Consider the following 16,723-nt stretch of genomic DNA (forward strand, 5'->3'; position numbering starts at 1 on the left):
GCCGGAGGCGTCCTGCGAACGCGGACGGCCCAGATGCGACAGCTGGTCTCTCGGCAATCATATAATGTAGGTCGCGGGGCCCACAGCCGGTCCGCCACGTGGGAGGCTGCCGCTGGCCCCGGCTACGTTTCCGGTGATTAGGAAACAGAAGAGAGAGATTCGATTTGCACCTCGAATTTATCGATTATTGCAGTCCGCTCCTCTCCTGGGTTAATTTGAATATGATATATTTTTGAAAATTTTTTCTTCACTCTTATTCCTGATAACCCAGGGGAGGAGCGAAGTGCAATTATCGAAAAGTTCGAGGTGCAAATAGAATCTTTTTCTTTTGTTTTTTAGTAAAAATAAAAGGAAATAGAAGAGAAAGATTCGATTTGCACCTCAAACTTATCGATAATTGCACTTCGCTCCTCCCCTGGGTTAATTTGAATATGATATATTTTTGAAAAAAAAAATCACTCTTATTCCTGATAACCTAAGGGAGGAGCGAAGTGCAATTATCGATAAGTTCGAGGTGCAAATGGAATCTTTCTCTTCTATTTCTTTTTTTGCAAAAAAACAAAAAAGAAAGATTCAATTTGCTCCTCAAATTTATCGATAATTGCACTTCGCTCCTCTCCTGGATTAATTTGAAAATGATATGTTTTTGAAATGTTTTTTTCACTCTTAACCCAGGGAGGAGCCAAGTGCAATTATCAATAAGTTCGAGGTGCAAATCGAATCTTTCTCTTCTGTTTCCTTTACTTTTCTGCAAAAAAAAAAAAAAGGAAAAAGATTCGATTTGCACCTCGAACTTATCGATAATTGCACTCCGCTCCTCCCCTGGGTTATCAGGAATAATAAGAGTGGAAAAAATATAAAAAATATACCATATTCAAATTAAATTCGAAATTTTAAAATTTTAAATTCGATATATTTTCGAATCGACTGGAAAAATTGTCAGGAATTTGATCGAAAGCTTTGACAACGACGGCGAGTTTATTAGGAGAAATAGAGATTGATATCGATCCAAAAGGACGAATCTAGTGATCGGCGCTTAAGCTCTCTCTGTACAGTTGCCGCCGATCCGGCGGCGCTTGGGCTGCGGTTCGTCGGCGGGCGCGGCGGAGTCGCAGCTGCTACAGCCGGCGGCGGCGGCGGCGTCGAGGATGGCGACGGGGCTCGCCGACGGAGGCCCCAGCGGCGACGCGGAGGCGGAGCATGGAGGGCTGGGCTTCGACCGGGACGCCGACGGACACGTGTCGGTGAGATAGTCGTCCATGAGCTGGCGACACCGGCTCACCGCTTCCTGCCCTCCAAAGATGTAAAATGGCGTGAGAAAAATTTTAAAATAAAGGGGGGCCAAAAGCGATAATTTATTTTAAATATTTTAAGGTGTTTTTTGCAACTGCACATTTACTGTCCCCAATTGACTAAGGGAAAGTTGGCACGACTCCGCGCCAAATTCGATGTCCGATCACCGCCGGTGACAAACACCGCTGTTTTTTTAATTATTATTATTGTTATTTCATTATTTTTTTAAGGAGAAGAGAGAATAAGGAAGGGGGTGATTGTACCGGGAGTGAAGGGAAGCGGACAGTTAAAAGACAAAAATATACCTGGCTCGCCCACTCGGCGGAACGGCTCGACAAATCGCCGCCGCTCCCGGCGGAGGCGGAGGCGGAGGCCGCGCAGAGAGCGGAGGCCACTGCGATCTCCGACGGCCGGAAGCTCAGGAAATCCACCACTTCGAAAGTAGAACCGATTAGTTTTGCATTCGTAGTATTGCGGATAAAAAAGGAGGATCTTTGTTGATGTTGTGAGTACCACGGAGGGCGGAGAGGACGAGGCCGGCGGCGTGGGAGAGGAGGCGAGGCGCGGCGGAAAGGTGGGGGAGGAAGTCGAAGGGGGTGACGGCGCGCATCCGCCATCCGATGGCCGCCATGAGGAGGAGCTCCATGCGGCGGACGGTGGAGGGGTCGAACACGTAGCCGGGGTCCAGGATCTGGAGGTCGAGCAGCGACGGCACGCGCACCTCCTCCATCTTCGCCGCCACCGACACGCACGCCACAGAGACCAGTTGCATCGGCCACCCTCCGCTGCTGCCGTCGTCCCCTTTCTCCACCGCCTTCCATTTTCGAATGCAATCAAATCGATCGATGTCTCGATCAGTAATTAAGCATAGAGGCAGCCGATTGATCGAACTCACCGGAATCGAATGGGAAGAGAGGAATCGGTCGAGGTAGGTCACAGAGAGGTACGCCGTCGCCGCCCGGAATCGGTAGAACTCGTTCACCTACACAAATCGATTTAGTAATTCAACCCGCATTTTTCAATAGATGGAGATGATCGAGAAGGAGAAGCGGATCGGATGCCTTGAGGATCCACTTGACGGCGTGGTTGCGCGCGGCGGCGAGGAGGGGGCGGGCGACGAAGTGGGCGGCGCCGGGTGGCTCGTGCCCGGCCTCGACGGAGAGGAGAGAGGCCAAGCCACGGCCGTCCACGAGCGCCGCGGCGGCGGCGGAGCGGCATGGCGGGGCCCACTCGTCGTCGGCGGGAGCGGCGGACGGATCCCCCGAGGCCACGTCGCCGGCGTCCTCGAGGCAGAGGAGGTTGGACGAGGCGGAGAGCAGGTCCGACGAGAGGACCATCGTCAGGTGCGTTTCCCTGCGCCGGGAAACGCGAATCCGAGCATGGACGATCGACCAAAAGCGCCGCCGCAGTTTCTCTCTCTACCTCCCCGCCCGACTCTTCCTCAAGCAGGGGAGAGAGAAACGGGGGAGCGATGGTTATAAAGAAAGAGATACACAGCGACTTCCTCTAATATGGCAAAAAATAATAAATAATAATATATATATTACTGAAAATCTAATAAATAAAAAAGATTTTGTTACATTTCCAAACAAAATTAGTTTGCAAAAAAAAACATTTTTGACATGTGTTAATTCTAAAATTATTTTTCCATTTAAAGGTTCGGAAATTGGAAACTCGAGGGGGGTGATTAAGGTAAGTGGCGATGATGGCTGAGCTTTAAACAACAGGGTGTTAATTGAGAGTTATCATTTATAATCATATTATTTGTCTAAAGTTATCGATGATAATTTTATTTGATTCAGATTATGATGAATTTTTAAGTAATACCGTATCACTACAATATCAGTAAATGAGTTATAACTTAGAAATATAATTACCTTGATAGTTTAAGATTTTTTATGATTTTAAAGATTAACAAGATTTTCTATGTGTCAGATCATGCTAGAACTTCTGAATTAGATCTCATGTTGTAATAGTTATGATTATGTATTTATTTTAATAATTTAAAAAATAAAAATATTTTTGAAAATAAAAATAAACATTTTTTTACAATTCTAATAAAAAATAATATTCTTTTGATTATTATTATTTTTTGCCCTATAAATGTTTAGGGAAATACCTTCACTGTTCTGGCACATGCAACGTGCATTAAGTCAATGTTCTAACAATTTAAAAGTTAAAACTTAAAACTGAAGTCAAGTTTCTATTAACTTAAGCAAACATGCAAATCTAAAGAAAGTTATCACTAATTAACAACACTTTATATCATTATAAATGTACTCCTCTTCTTTGGGAACTGTGTTCGTATCAAGAACAGGAGCTATAGATCTATCACTAATTAACTCGATGATTAAATTATACTAAACTGCACTGTTAATTGCAGTACAGCAAAGGCATCTTCAAGTACCTCACTAGTACTGGCCGAGATGTAAAATATTTAAGAGAATTTAAATTTTTTTAAAAATTAATATTTTAGAGATCGTGGATGATTTATCTTCAAGATTAATCGGGTGAAATTCAGATATCTAGATTATTTAAAAAAATATTTATGGACAAGTTTGGTATTTGAGTAAAAAATTATTTATGTTAACTAAATAGGTTTTAGTTTATCAAACTTCTAAATAAATAAAAAATCTTAAAACGGATAAATTTGTAAATTAAATTCAAATTTACTGATGAATCAAATAATATTAAAATATAAAATTTTTAGATACTTGTTACAATTGAGAATTGAATAACATCTATCTTAATAAAAAAATAAATTAAACTTAAATAACCTTTTCAACTGTTTGATTTAGTTTAGATTTAGGATTGCCTTGACTATATTAGATGTTCCAGGGTGAATAGGCCAGCTCATAATAAATTTAAGAAGTGAGATGACGTTTAATGTAGTACTCTAGCATCATTAGTTGTTCAATCATCGAATATATGCACTGTGTGAATTTTAAATTATAATTATTTAGAAAAATACCCTATCTCTTACCATCACACCATATCAGAGCCCCCCACCTCAACAATCCTCTTAGAGTTGGTCCCACGCATATGAAGGGAGATTAATTCAGGTACACAAGCATTGGGCGCATGACGTTTAGATTTGGATTGTTTTTACTAACTTTTTTGTTTATTATTAGGTGTCCTAAGATGAATAGGTCAGTTCACATTGCGCCCATCAAATAAATTTAAGAAGTGAGATGACTCTTGATGTGGTGCTTTAGCATCACTAGTTGTTCAAACGTTGAATGTATGTGTTGTGCGAATTTTAAACCATAATTATTTTTTAAAAATACCCTACTTCTTACCATCACACCATGCCGACCACCCCCCACCTCAATGACCTTCTAAAGTCGGTCCCACGGATATAGAAGAAGGTTAATTATGGTACATAGGCATTAGATGCATAGTGAGGTCATAAATGCAGGTCATCACCTTCTGAGAATCAACTCTTGATCATTACGATAGTAACCACCGTCTACGCTACTTTCTAGGGTGAATAGGTTGTCTCACATTTCGTCCATCAAATAGATTTAAGAAGTGAGGTGGCTCTTGATGTGGTGATTTAACTATCACTAGTTGTTCAAACGTCGAATATATGCATTGTGTGAATTTTAAATCATAATTATTTAGAAAAATATTCTACTTCTTACCATCACATCATGCCGTCCCCCCATCTCAATGGCGGCCTCCTAAAGTCGATCCCACGGATATGGAAGAAGGTTAATTTAGGTACACAGGCGTTAGACGCATAGTGAGATCGTAAATGCAGGTCATCATCACCTTTTGAGGATCAATCCTTGATGATCATGATAGTAATACCATACGCCCACCGTTTACGCTACTCCCTAGGGTGAATAGACCGACTCATATTTCATCCATCGAATAAATTTAAGAAGTGAGGTGGCTTTTGATGTGATGCTCTAGCATCACTAGTTGTTCAAATGTCGAATGTATATGTTGTGTGAATTTTAAACCCTAATTATTTAGAAAAATACTCTACCTCTTACCATCACACCATGTCGAACCCCCCACCTCAATGGCCTCCTAAAGTCGGTCCCACGGATATGGAAGAAGGTTAATTTAGGTACATAGGCATTAAACACATAGTGAAGTCATAAATGCATGTCATCACCTTCTGAGGATCAATCCCTGACGAATATGATAGTAATACCATACGCCCACCGTTTATGCTACTCCCTGGGGTGAATAGGCTGACTCATATTTCGTCTATCAAATAAATTTAAGAAGTGAGGTGGCTTTTGATGTGCATGCTCTAGCATCACTAGTTGTTCAAACGTAGAATATATATGCTATGTGAATTTTAAACCCTAATTATTTAGAAAAATACTCTACCTCTTACCATCACACTATGTCAGGCCCCCCACCTCAACGACCTCTTAGAGCCGATCCCATGGATATGGAGGAAGGTTAATTCAGGCACACAGGCGCTAGACACATGACCAGGGGCGGAGCTATTGGTGGGCCAAACTAGGCCATGGCCCAGTCTTAGGACTTGGTAAAAAAAAAACCTGACGATCCACCGCCTCCTCCTCCCACAGTCCCATAGTCGCGATCGTCGTGGGACTGCAGACGATGACAACGATGCTGGAGACAGCATCAAAGGCATTCGTCTTCGTGAAAGACACCCACTCGTTTCCAGATTTTCCATGCGCTTTCGAAATCGCCGTCTCTTTTCCGGAACCCAGCAAGATTCCGTCCGACGAACCCTGGAACCCTGCAAAACTTTCTTTAATAATTTCTTTAATAATATTAAACTTAAATTATTTTTTATTTTTAAAAATTCCAACTCGATTTTATTTTATTTTGATTATTAATTATTAGAATTAGTGAAGATTAAAGCATTTTGGTATTTATGTAATTCATTATTAGCTTAATTTTATTGATCTCACTGAAATAAATTGAAATCGAATTAAACGATTGAATTAAAACTAAATAAAAAAATAAACAAATAATTAATTTGATTTATCGCTGGCGCATGATAAGGGTATTTATGTAATTTATGGGATAAATAAATATTCTCCGCCGCTAGGGTTCGCAATCCCACCTCTGATTCCTCTTCCATCTCCGGCGAGCGGTGCTTCAAGCTCCCGCTGCAGCTCGAGCGGTTCCTATCTCTTCGTTGCCTGCAAGTACTTCTCCGGTGAGTCATTTTTCTGGGTTAGGTGTCTCTTCCTTATCGAATTCCACTTTGTTGTTGTTGGCTTTTTTTCTCGCACGAAGCATGCTCTACACTTTTCTCTTGTTTCCTTTCTTTTTTTGTGTATTTTTCTTTTAGTGTAAGGTTTTCTTTCTAATCGAAGATGTTTGTGGGATGGATGCGTGCGAGGAAGCTCCAGGATTCGGGCATTCAAATTTGGATCCGCGTTATTTAATAAATGCCTTAATAAAAAGATTTCTTTTAGTTTTCTCTGTGTCCAGATACCTAAATAGATCGATCGCCTCCCCGTCCTCAGATCGCCGGCCGCCTCCGCTGCAGCCGCTTCGACGACGACAGTTCTCGCCGGAAGAATCTTCCCGGATCTCTTTCCCTTATCCGAATCGTAAGTTTTATCTTCCGATCGAGATCTGCTTGTTGCTGTTTTTGTTGTGAGCGTTTTTCCAGATCTTAGTATCGCGATGCGAGGTAATGGCTCGGATTTTGCTCAGATTTGGATGAATATGATCGTTACGTTTTAGATCTGGTTTTGTGTTTTGTAGATCTTGTAAATGATGGAAAGAATCGGAATCTGTTGGACTTGTACGAGATGTAATTTGGGTGATGTGGGCTTGCTAGTTTCTTTGTTCGATTGAATTATGCCTGGCTCTTTTATCTTATGAAACTATTTCAGATCTGTTATCTTGTATTTCTTCTCCTTTGTAGAATTATATGCTGCAGTATTCAGACTGAACTTAAAGTCTAATCTACCGTGTAAAGCACTTGAGCTTTTTTCCTCCCCACCATTATCTTTAATGATCTGTATATATTCTTTTCTTCAAGCCTAGTTTTGATCGGTTGATGTTTATTTTTGAAAAAAAAATGGTCAAATATGATGCCAATCTATCAGTTGTTTCTTTTACCTTACCAATCTTGATTTAAAAATATCATGTTATTGCATCATCAGTTGGATGTTCAAATTTGAATCACGATTTATATTTTCTTTACTCCAGTTGCTTCTAACTATTTGTAGTTTTGCAATATTGTTTTCCTTTTTATGTTCTTTGGCAAAAGATAAAATTAGATAATTTAATTTCTTTAACAGCCAAGGTCAGGTAGTTGGTGTAGTATTATAATTGATTCAGCTAATTGGATTGCATCCCTTTCAAATATAATCTGCTTTGATGATTTAAATGCAATATTGTTGTTACCCCCGTGTCACTTCTAATTCATCAAGCATGCAGCTTTTCAAGAAGTATTCAAGGATTGGAGCAATGCCGGCACAGAAGATAGAGACTGGTCACCAGGATGTTGTCCATGATGTGCAGATGGACTACTACGGCAAGCGTTTGGCAACAGCATCTTCCGATGCTACCATCAAAATTATCGGTGTGAGTGGCTCTTCTCATCAGCAACTTGCAACCCTGAGTGGCCACCAAGGGCCAGTATGGCAGGTGACATGGGCCCATCCAAAATTTGGTTCCTTGATCGCATCTTGTGGCTATGATGGCCAAGTGATCATCTGGAAGGAAGGCAGCAAACCTGATGAGTGGATTCAGGCGCATGTTTTCACAGAGCACAAGAGCTCTGTCAACTCCATTGCATGGGCTCCTCATGAGCTTGGCCTCTGCTTGGCTTGTGGTTCCTCAGATGGGAACATCTCCGTCTTCACTGCACGAACTGATGGTGGCTGGGACACCACAAGGATCGATCAGGCGCACCCAGTGGGTGTCACTTCCGTGACATGGGCTCCAGCTTTGGCCCCGGGTGCTCTTGTTGGTTCCGGGCAGCTTGATCCTGTACAGAAACTTGCATCTGGTGGCTGCGACAACACTGTCAAAGTGTGGAAGCTCTACAATGGTAATTGGAAGATGGACTGTTTTCCTGCTCTCCATATGCATTCTGACTGGGTGAGGGATGTGGCTTGGGCACCAAACTTGGGACTTCCGAAATCCACTATCGCAAGCGCATCGCAGGATGGCACGGTAGTCATATGGACAGTGGGCAAGGAAGGTGATCAATGGGAAGGAAAAGTTTTGAATGACTTTCATACTCCTGTATGGAGAGTATCATGGTCACTCACAGGAAACATATTAGCTGTAGCCGACGGCAACAACAATGTCACATTGTGGAAGGAAGCTGTCGACGGGCAATGGCAGCAGGTGACTACGGTCGAACCATAATGTTTCCGCCATTCCCACTCCTGCCTGGATTGGCTTATCATGCGGCTCTACAGTTTGCGATAAAAATAGTTGCTAGTTTTTCATATCCATGTTGTCTGTTGAAAGCTACTGACCTTTAGCTGCTTCTTCAATATGAAAGTCTTCTTCTGTGTTGTAGGTGTGACTGTGATTTCATATGCTTTGCCTACAGTTTGCTTATTTGGAATATTTTTTGACAAATTATATTATCAGACAACTTATTGTTAACTGTCTTATTCTTCCTTTGTTGTTTTTTTGGAGTTGCATTTCAATTCTTTAATGATTGTCTTGGAAGCTATTTTTTGTTCTTAGGGCTCTTATATTTGTTTTACAAGCGTCAATTCTCACTTGTGCTAATGTAATTTTCTCAATGATGGTTTTTATTGTTAACTTTTGTTTCTCTTCTTTTTTTTTTTTTTTTAAATTGTGGTTGAAAGCTTTAATTTATCTGAATTAGGGATGAGCAATAAGTTTGAAATTGAACAGACTGAATAAAACGAATCGATGATTTAATTAATTTTTTTGTTCAAATTGAATTAATCGAATTTTATCATTAAAATTAAATAAATTGAATCGATATAACTTTACCACTAATATGATAAAATTAAATTTAAAATCAACATCGAATTTAAAAAAGTATTTTTAAAAAATTAGAATTTTAAATTGATCAAATCAAGCTTTCAAAATTAATTAGTTTGGTCGATTAATTATCTCTTACTCATCCCTACTCACAACGTCTTACCACATTCAAGTATACGAGTTGAAATCTTCGGGGTATATCTAAGTTGATTACGATAGAGAAGAGTTGTAGAAGAGGATAAGAGTTCGAATTTCAACGAAACTTTAACAATATCTTCTTCTATTGTGGTCAACTGCAACTTCTTAATTTACTTCCTCACAAATGATCGTAGAAAAAAACTGTTAGAGTAGCGGTTTCAATAAGTCTCAACTACGTGCTTTTTTTATCTTAATGATTAGTACAAAATTTTTAGTCCCAAATTAATGTAATGAATAACCGATGCCAATTGAATAAGTTTAGTAAGGATTGAATACATTAGCAATTCTTTCAGGATTTTGAACGTTAAAGTTCATGTATGTTGCAATTGGCTGATTGATTCAACTTCAAAAGGAGTTCAACTGGATAGGGAATAAAGAAAGATATTCAAAATAAGAGAGACAAAAAAAGAAGGTAAAATAACAGAAACACCATCGTTTAGAAATTACAAGATCGATTACAACTTAAGATCTATATGATTTCTTTAAAATTTAGATAAAAACAGACAAGGAAACAGAGTTTCAACTCCAATCGATTGGGCAATATCTTAATTCAGGAACATAAAAATAAAAAACACTCGTGCACTAGAGAAAATTTTTATTTTCAACTCTTGATTCCAATTAAGATGCTCGAGATGAATAAGAACTACAGAGAAATGTTTATCAGACACCCTAATGCCAACTCCAGTTCAATAAGTAACCGAAAAAAACGCCAGGCAATCCAAAATTGTAGGTCGTCCAAAATACATAGATCTTCGAATGATGCAACAAATGAACCAAGCATCTACTCGCACTCGTCTCGCGCGTTCTTCGACTTAAGTTATCGCATCAATATGGCCAATCTACTTGTTGTAGAGGTAGACAAAGGTGAATATGAAAAATGCAGCCATCTGCCAGAAAAGAGAAGAAATTTTCAGAAGCAAATTAAAATTTCCATTAAATAGACAATCGATAGTTGTGATATCGAATAAAATTAATTAACATTACGATATCCTATAGGCTTGGGGATTGAAAATTTAAGCAGGATTGGCAGATGAGAAATCAAAATAAATGGTGCTACAAATACAAGTTATAAGTACAGTATGAATTGTTGTTAAAATTCTTTTACAATATGAAATGGTTTCAAACAAGATGTAACATATGCCGGTACTACTTGGGATTAAATATGCATGCTGTGCAAACTTTACGCAAGGACAAGTGAAAAGAGTTGTATATCTGTAATTCAATGTTCAAGATGTTTGATGTACAAGCACAATCATTGAAATTTATTGGAAGGAAAGATAAGGAAACTCACAGTTGAAAAAGATGCTCCATAATATGGGAAGGCAGTGGTAATGAATCTCTCGTACTCGTTGTGGCGGAAAGGTCGAACTGGTATCTGCAAAACAGTTACATTTCATTAGATCAAAACAATAACACCATTCTCGATTTTTGGGAGTCCAGACTGGATTATGATTAATTATGGAACAGATTCCAACAGGATATCGACACTAGTATTTCCTGGATTGGCTGCTAGTAGATATTTTTTAGAACAGAGCATTGCCTTAAAGCAGGTGCACATTAAACCACAAGCACCTAAACAATGTCAGACCTAAATTACTTTGCCTTGACTACAAAGTTTTAGGCTAAAAATGGAGCAAAATGAAAGAGTTGACAACTGCTTAATAGCTAAGAAACTCAATGAAACTTTCATCAGAATTTTCTCAAATTCTGTGTTTTACAATCTTTCATGATTAGGAGAAAACATGAATGCTTGGTTTAGCATCAGTGAAGAGTTAAATGTGATTGTAATATCCAATCACATTTCAAATTGTTGTTACGAAACTCAATCCAGTGATTGGCAGAATATGCAAAAAAAAGCCTATGTAGAACATTCGCCTCTTACCATTACAACTGAATTATAGACCAAAAATAAGGGAAAAGTGATACCAATTACAGAGATATGTCATACCTGTTTTGAAAGCGACAAGCTTGTGTATCCAAGTTTCTGGTACTCCACCTTGAATTGAAAAACGCCATAGACATCAGGAACCTTAAACGAGGTTGAATACAGGCCCTGCAATTACAAAAAAAAAATGAAAATGTAAACAGCTTCTTTGGTCATCATTCATGAAGACAAGCGAGAAGACTTTTAACTTAAATATACCTTCTGATCAGTGGATAAGGTTTTTAGTACATAAGGGCTCATCATATAAAACTGAACTTGAACATCATCTGCTACATATGGTTTCCAGCTTGATCCAGACCACTCATAGATTTCTAAGGAATATTCCTTCACCAAAAAATTCATTGAGATAAATACTTGAGCCATACGCTTTCTCCTTCCTGCTAATTGTGCATAAAACAATGGCATTTATGGATAAGAAACAATTACCAAATCATCATTGATCCTGTAGATAGATGGCTCATTTGTTTCTCCAACTTTGTGATGATGCACATTAATAGCCTATGAAAATATTTTCAGATGAAAATAAGGACCCTCAAAAATAAATGATGTCATTACAAGGAGTAAGATAGCTGATATAGATGTTCAACTGCCAGTTCTTCGACGTTTAGCAAAAATTAAAGGAAAAATGTGTTAACTGAAAATTCAGGTAAGATGCTAAATTCTTTACCTTGAGATGGCCTCTTTCATGGAAGACCCATTTGCTAATCTCTGAGAGAAACTGCTGATTACCAGACTTTTCATTCCTGTATCAAAAAGGCAAATCCTTACTCAACAATTCCATCACTTGAATTTTAAAGAAAACTCCTTTCAGGAATTCTCAAACATTCTAAAGAGTATTGATTTAACATCAATGACACCATGTAGAAAACCCATTGAATTATGTTGTGTAATAGGACATTGAACAACATATAACAATAAGGCTGTTTCATTATTGCCAAAATTGTCAATTAAGGGCAGTCAATTGTACAATTGAAACCAAAAAGAATATATGCTAAACTTAAAAGGCTGCTCTCCTGGAAAAACATGGGTAAAACCAATAGGTTCTCATTTCCTAGAATTTGACACCAACTGCTAAATTTTTTTTCAGAAAATTAATTTTGATTTGCAATTAACAAGTTCTTTGGGCATGCAAAATAAACTGTTTGATACAGAAAGATGCTTGACCCTCCCTTAGCATGCCAATACCTAGAATTACCAGCCATTTTAACTGATCATATATGCATAAATTCTAGTGTTGTTCTTGAACATATGCCAATTTCACAATGTTCATCTGACTATGCTGCTTTCAATGAAGATGAATACTTCCTTGTGTGACAAAGCCACAATCACAACCAGCTATGGAAGATAATACTCAAACAAACTTGTATGATTTGAGTCATTTGAGACATGTATGACCATAAAGTTCACACTTTTGACCAAGGTCTTATCTTCACATATTTGTATCCTGATTGAGCAGATACAACAGAACAAAATAATCTTTTTATACAAAAGAATTAACATGGGAAAAGTTTCAATCTGATGCCTTGATTCTTAAAATGCTGACTAATCTCAAGTTGCATTGGCGTATAGCAAATGAAAAACCTTAGCAAAGAATACCTTCATGGTACAAAGGAGAACAATAGAGGGGATTGAGTTCTAGAAAGAACCAGGTAATGCAGTTCCTATCTAATGTGAGAAATTAGTTTGAATAGAAAAGAGAAATTAAGTTTGACAACTATAACAGTAAACTTTAGCCTGAAAAGGGAAGACAACTCTGATTTGCATAGAAATTAGTTCATACAAAGAGCATGACAAATAGAAGGAAAACAAGACTTACTTGATGGAGCTCCCAGCCTTCTGCACACTAGATTTAAGAAAACTGAAGCATAACAAGTTAAATGAGTAAGAAAAATATTAAATGAACCAATAACTAAAAATTTATACATCATACCGATTGCTGAACATATCTAAAGAGCCAGTTATCAAGACACGAGCATTGTTTCTTGCCTGAAGATAAAAAAAAAACAATACAGTTAATATTATATGGCTCTCTGACAATAAAGGATAAGAGATGAAAAGCATCCTTAATGGCCATCAAACAAACCATTAATAAGAAGGAAACATTAGAATCTTTAGAAATGAAAAGCATCAATCTTTATACTAGATAGTAACTTCTGGTAACCAAGTTACCCATCATGTGAAACAGATATCCAAAAGCAGACAAACAAAACTGGTAGTCTCAGATATATTGAACAATCATTCTTGATAGTACATATGATTTCTTGAGGATGTAATTAAAGCAATTCTAAACCAAACATGTAGAAAAATGAGTTACAGAAAGTATTTAGTCAAAAGTGAATTAAGAAAGTGTTGCACATAAGCTAGAGCAATTATCTGAACCAACTAGTAAAAGTAATAATTTCATTATTTATTGAAGCCAAAAATAAGAGACTATAAAAACAAGGAATTCATAATTACTACTTTCACTCAAAATTAATTGGAAAAAGAGACAGCCACCTAAAAGGAAGAAATCCACTCAAGAACCAGCTAAAATCAAAGAAACCAAATGGAAACTAGTCGAGCCAGACTAGTTAACTAATATTCAATGTTAGTAAATTATTTAATATTTACATTTCATCTTTGATTTACTCTACCAACTCTGATTCCAAGTTAGTTTGATGACCAATCTGGATTTAAAATACTAATGACAATTTTTTTTCCAATATGAAGTGCAGAAACTACAAATAGAAGACAAAACTTTGGGCACAAGATTTTATCAAATATCACAAATTATACTATTACTAGCTACCTAGTTTTTCAAATATAAGAATAGGATCAAGTCTTTACTGTTACATTAAAATACTAATTTTTAAAAAGGAGTTTAACTAAGTATATTAGATATCTTAACATTTAACAAGCAACTAGTAAAAGTTTTTAATGTTAAAGTAAAACAAAGTTTTTGTAACTATTTAAACTTTCATGTCTTGCATAGCATACATTAGGAAACTATATAAATATAAATTGTACAATTGTTAGTCAACCTGAAAATTATCATAATAAATAAGTTGGAAATATTTAGCAAAATTAAATATCTAACAAAAAGTTACGACTTATGCTTGTTTTTGTAAAATATCTCACAAAAAAGATATGCCAACTCTTTTTCTATATTTGCTGTTATAACTCTTACCTATACCTAGAAATAGGATCCTAAGATCCCACAAGAATTGCAAGTTTTACAGCCTTATTTCCAAGTATAAAAACAGAAATCTTATCCTTTGGCTTTTACTACTTTCTGAATTCACTTCTCATCCGTTCCTCAAAGTAACAGTAGTAAAGTAATTCACAGTCTGCAAAACATATACTGGTCCACAAGCATATATTGAAATTTTGATTGCCTCTATTGAGCCAAAGACGCCTTCTCAGCCAATATCGAACAAATACAGGTGTTGCAAATTGCTATCATGTCCTAGTCACATGCCTTTCATCCATGGTTATTCAAACCATATGGGCCCTGGTATTACAAATCTATGAACATAAATCAGAGAATATTAGGCATAAATTTGAATACACTACCTGCACAATAGACACTAATGATATTGCAGATCCTGTAAGTGATGGAGGACTTGAAAGCTTAGTTGCTGGGTTTGCAGAATATGCAGCAGGGGAGGCAGAAAGAACTTTCAACACCTGGATCATAGTATGGGGGTCAGAAATCTCTGAACGGTTGGCCATGTAACCAGAGATAAGGCTGACATATGGCAAAAGAGAGAAATCAACAAAACAATTAGAATGATTACCAAGCTATTAGCAGCATTTAGAGAGTGGCCAATGCCTCGGAACAGAACAGGAGCCTGTTCAGATATTTCAGTTGAGAATCAGATAAACACCACTATGTATAATCAAGTTGAGCTCTTATATTGCATTTTTTTAAGTAGCTAGAAGTACCTCAAATAGTAACACTTTTTTCTCCACAAGATCATGGAAGATTATAGTAGAGAAGCATTCATGAGTCTTAAGAATGAAACTTTTTTTTGTCGTTTACTACTGAGCTACATGAATGAGACTTGAGGTTTCTAAGCTTCATAATGCAACTAATTTGGATCACACAGAAAATAATAAAGAGTCGTATGATAAAACATAGTCGGCTGAAACATTTAGCAAGGATATATAGAGAAAACATATAAAATAAGATTTCATCTTTGGATGGCATTCAAAGATCATATGCACAAAAAAACGAAACTTAGAAAGTATACCCAGTGCTATTAAAAACTAGCATGCACAAATTCAGTCAAGAAGTGAAAATTATGGTTCAGCAATTTTCACCTTAATTGAAAAACATAAACAAGAATAAAGAAAGATTCTTTTTTACCTCAATTTTCTTGTCACCCAGAATCGCAGTAGACTCAATGAAAATGTCAGAAGCAATCAGTGTATGATCACCTTCAGTTTCAGAGACTGCATAACTAGTGTGATCAATAACCAAAGCAGCGGGATCCTGAAATGAAACTGAATGATTTAGATGATATGTGTAAACAGAAAAATATGAAAGCGAGAAAAAGCATATATGAATATATAATCTATATATCTCGAATAGCAACTTGCCTCATCAAAATCAACCCCGCACTCAGTTGCGATCTCCCGAATCAGGTCAGAAGCAGACGAGTCTGCCGCTAAGATCAAATCATGCCCTGCATCCACAAACTCGAGAATTCCTGCCAGGTCCAAAGATCCACCAAAACCTACAAAAAAAGACAAACTTTAAGCAGACCTCACATCTGATGCTAAAGACGAATCAAAGGCATTCCATCGATCGAGTCAAATTACAAATCGCAACATCATGCAACATCGTAAAATTAAGAAATCCAATAGATCAATGAGTCCGAGGACATCTTACGTTGGACGGAGGGGGAGAAGAGGAGAAGGCCGTCGTAGAGGTACTGGCCGTACCGGCTAAGCGCGAGCGAGGGGTCATCGGCGAGCTTGAAGTCGAGATCGTAACCACGGGACTGAAGGGCGGAGAAGTAGAGGGAGTGGGAGGACCGGATCGCGAGATCGTCCACCAAGACGAGGAGACGTCGATCGGTGGGGCGCTCGGCGGAGAAAGCGCCGCAGCGGAGAGATAAGAGGGAGACGACGGAGAGCAGGAAGAGGGGAATCGCCGAGGCGGTGAAAGGCTTCGCCATTGTCGCAGACCGCTTCTAGGGTTTTGGGGAGGGCGAAGGAGAACGGCGCAGCGGAGACGACTCGCTCGAGCTGGTCGTCTGGTTAGAAGACCGGAGGGCGGACAAATAGTATGTCCGATCGCGGACAGGAAACAGATAACTGAGGTAGTGTGACGTGTACGGTAAAGATAGTGGCCAACAAACAAGACGTCAAAAA

At 38.2% G+C, this 16,723-nt stretch overlaps 3 protein-coding genes across 5 annotated transcripts; 1 reads left to right on the forward strand and 2 right to left on the reverse strand.

Moving 5' to 3' along the window:
- Window positions 1-1,036: 1,036 nt before the first annotated feature.
- LOC141845769 (cyclin-D2-1-like) lies at window positions 1,037-2,630 on the reverse strand. Its single transcript, XM_074733771.1, has 5 exons — window positions 2,355-2,630; window positions 2,189-2,275; window positions 1,807-2,107; window positions 1,599-1,726; window positions 1,037-1,288 (listed from the first exon to the last, which is right to left on the reverse strand). Exons 1-5 carry the CDS (start codon window positions 2,628-2,630, stop codon window positions 1,037-1,039), a joined length of 1,044 nt encoding a protein of 347 aa, XP_074589872.1.
- A 3,708-nt stretch (window positions 2,631-6,338) lies between these two features.
- LOC141846634 (protein transport protein SEC13 homolog A-like) lies at window positions 6,339-8,774 on the forward strand. Of its 3 annotated transcripts, none has more exons than XM_074734673.1 (3): window positions 6,339-6,448; window positions 6,762-6,848; window positions 7,687-8,774. In XM_074734673.1, the coding sequence occupies exon 3, from the start codon at window positions 7,717-7,719 to the stop codon at window positions 8,623-8,625; it is 909 nt and encodes a 302-aa protein (XP_074590774.1). In that variant the 5' UTR covers window positions 6,339-6,448; window positions 6,762-6,848; window positions 7,687-7,716; the 3' UTR covers window positions 8,626-8,774. The 3 variants fall into 3 exon arrangements, with proteins under 3 accessions (XP_074590774.1, XP_074590773.1, XP_074590775.1); XM_074734672.1 differs by having other exon boundaries at window positions 6,345-6,448; window positions 6,711-6,848; XM_074734674.1 differs by lacking the exon at window positions 6,762-6,848 and having other exon boundaries at window positions 6,345-6,448.
- Window positions 8,775-10,003: 1,229 nt separating this feature from the next.
- On the reverse strand, window positions 10,004-16,602 carry LOC141846187 (dolichyl-diphosphooligosaccharide--protein glycosyltransferase 48 kDa subunit). Its single transcript, XM_074734185.1, has 13 exons — window positions 16,239-16,602; window positions 15,947-16,083; window positions 15,714-15,839; window positions 15,142-15,195; window positions 14,918-15,031; window positions 13,296-13,351; window positions 13,182-13,223; window positions 12,033-12,108; window positions 11,792-11,863; window positions 11,564-11,689; window positions 11,369-11,473; window positions 10,712-10,795; window positions 10,004-10,307 (listed from the first exon to the last, which is right to left on the reverse strand). Exons 1-13 carry the CDS (start codon window positions 16,525-16,527, stop codon window positions 10,260-10,262), a joined length of 1,329 nt encoding a protein of 442 aa, XP_074590286.1. The 5' UTR covers window positions 16,528-16,602; the 3' UTR covers window positions 10,004-10,259.
- Window positions 16,603-16,723: the final 121 nt, after the last annotated feature.

Source organism: Curcuma longa, chromosome 15 (genome assembly GCF_044706935.1).
Source record: "Curcuma longa cultivar G26 ecotype Majalengka, Jawa Barat chromosome 15, ITB_CL_G26_1.1, whole genome shotgun sequence".
In the NCBI taxonomy this organism is placed as follows: domain Eukaryota; kingdom Viridiplantae; phylum Streptophyta; class Magnoliopsida; order Zingiberales; family Zingiberaceae; genus Curcuma; species Curcuma longa.

Bases quoted from the DNA above. Each gene is read 5' to 3' on its own strand.
- LOC141845769 (XM_074733771.1), bottom strand. From the start codon at position 2,630: ATGGTCCTCTCGTCGGACCTGCTCTCCGCCTCGTCCAACCTCCTCTGC. The intron at 1,727-1,806 runs GTACTCACAACA...CTACTTTCGAAG, and splicing joins CGTCCTCTCCGCCCTCCGTG to TGGTGGATTTCCTGAGCTTC. The intron at 1,289-1,598 runs GTATATTTTTGT...TTTGGAGGGCAG, and splicing joins CCGCCGAGTGGGCGAGCCAG to GAAGCGGTGAGCCGGTGTCG.
- LOC141846187 (XM_074734185.1), bottom strand. From the start codon at position 16,527: ATGGCGAAGCCTTTCACCGCCTCGGCGATTCCCCTCTTCCTGCTCTCC. The intron at 13,224-13,295 runs GTATGATGTATA...GTTATGCTTCAG, and splicing joins TTAGATATGTTCAGCAATCG to TTTTCTTAAATCTAGTGTGC. The intron at 10,796-11,368 runs GTATGACATATC...ACTGTTTTGCAG, and splicing joins GCTTGTCGCTTTCAAAACAG to ATACCAGTTCGACCTTTCCG.
- LOC141846634 (XM_074734673.1), top strand. From the start codon at position 7,717: ATGCCGGCACAGAAGATAGAGACTGGTCACCAGGATGTTGTCCATGAT.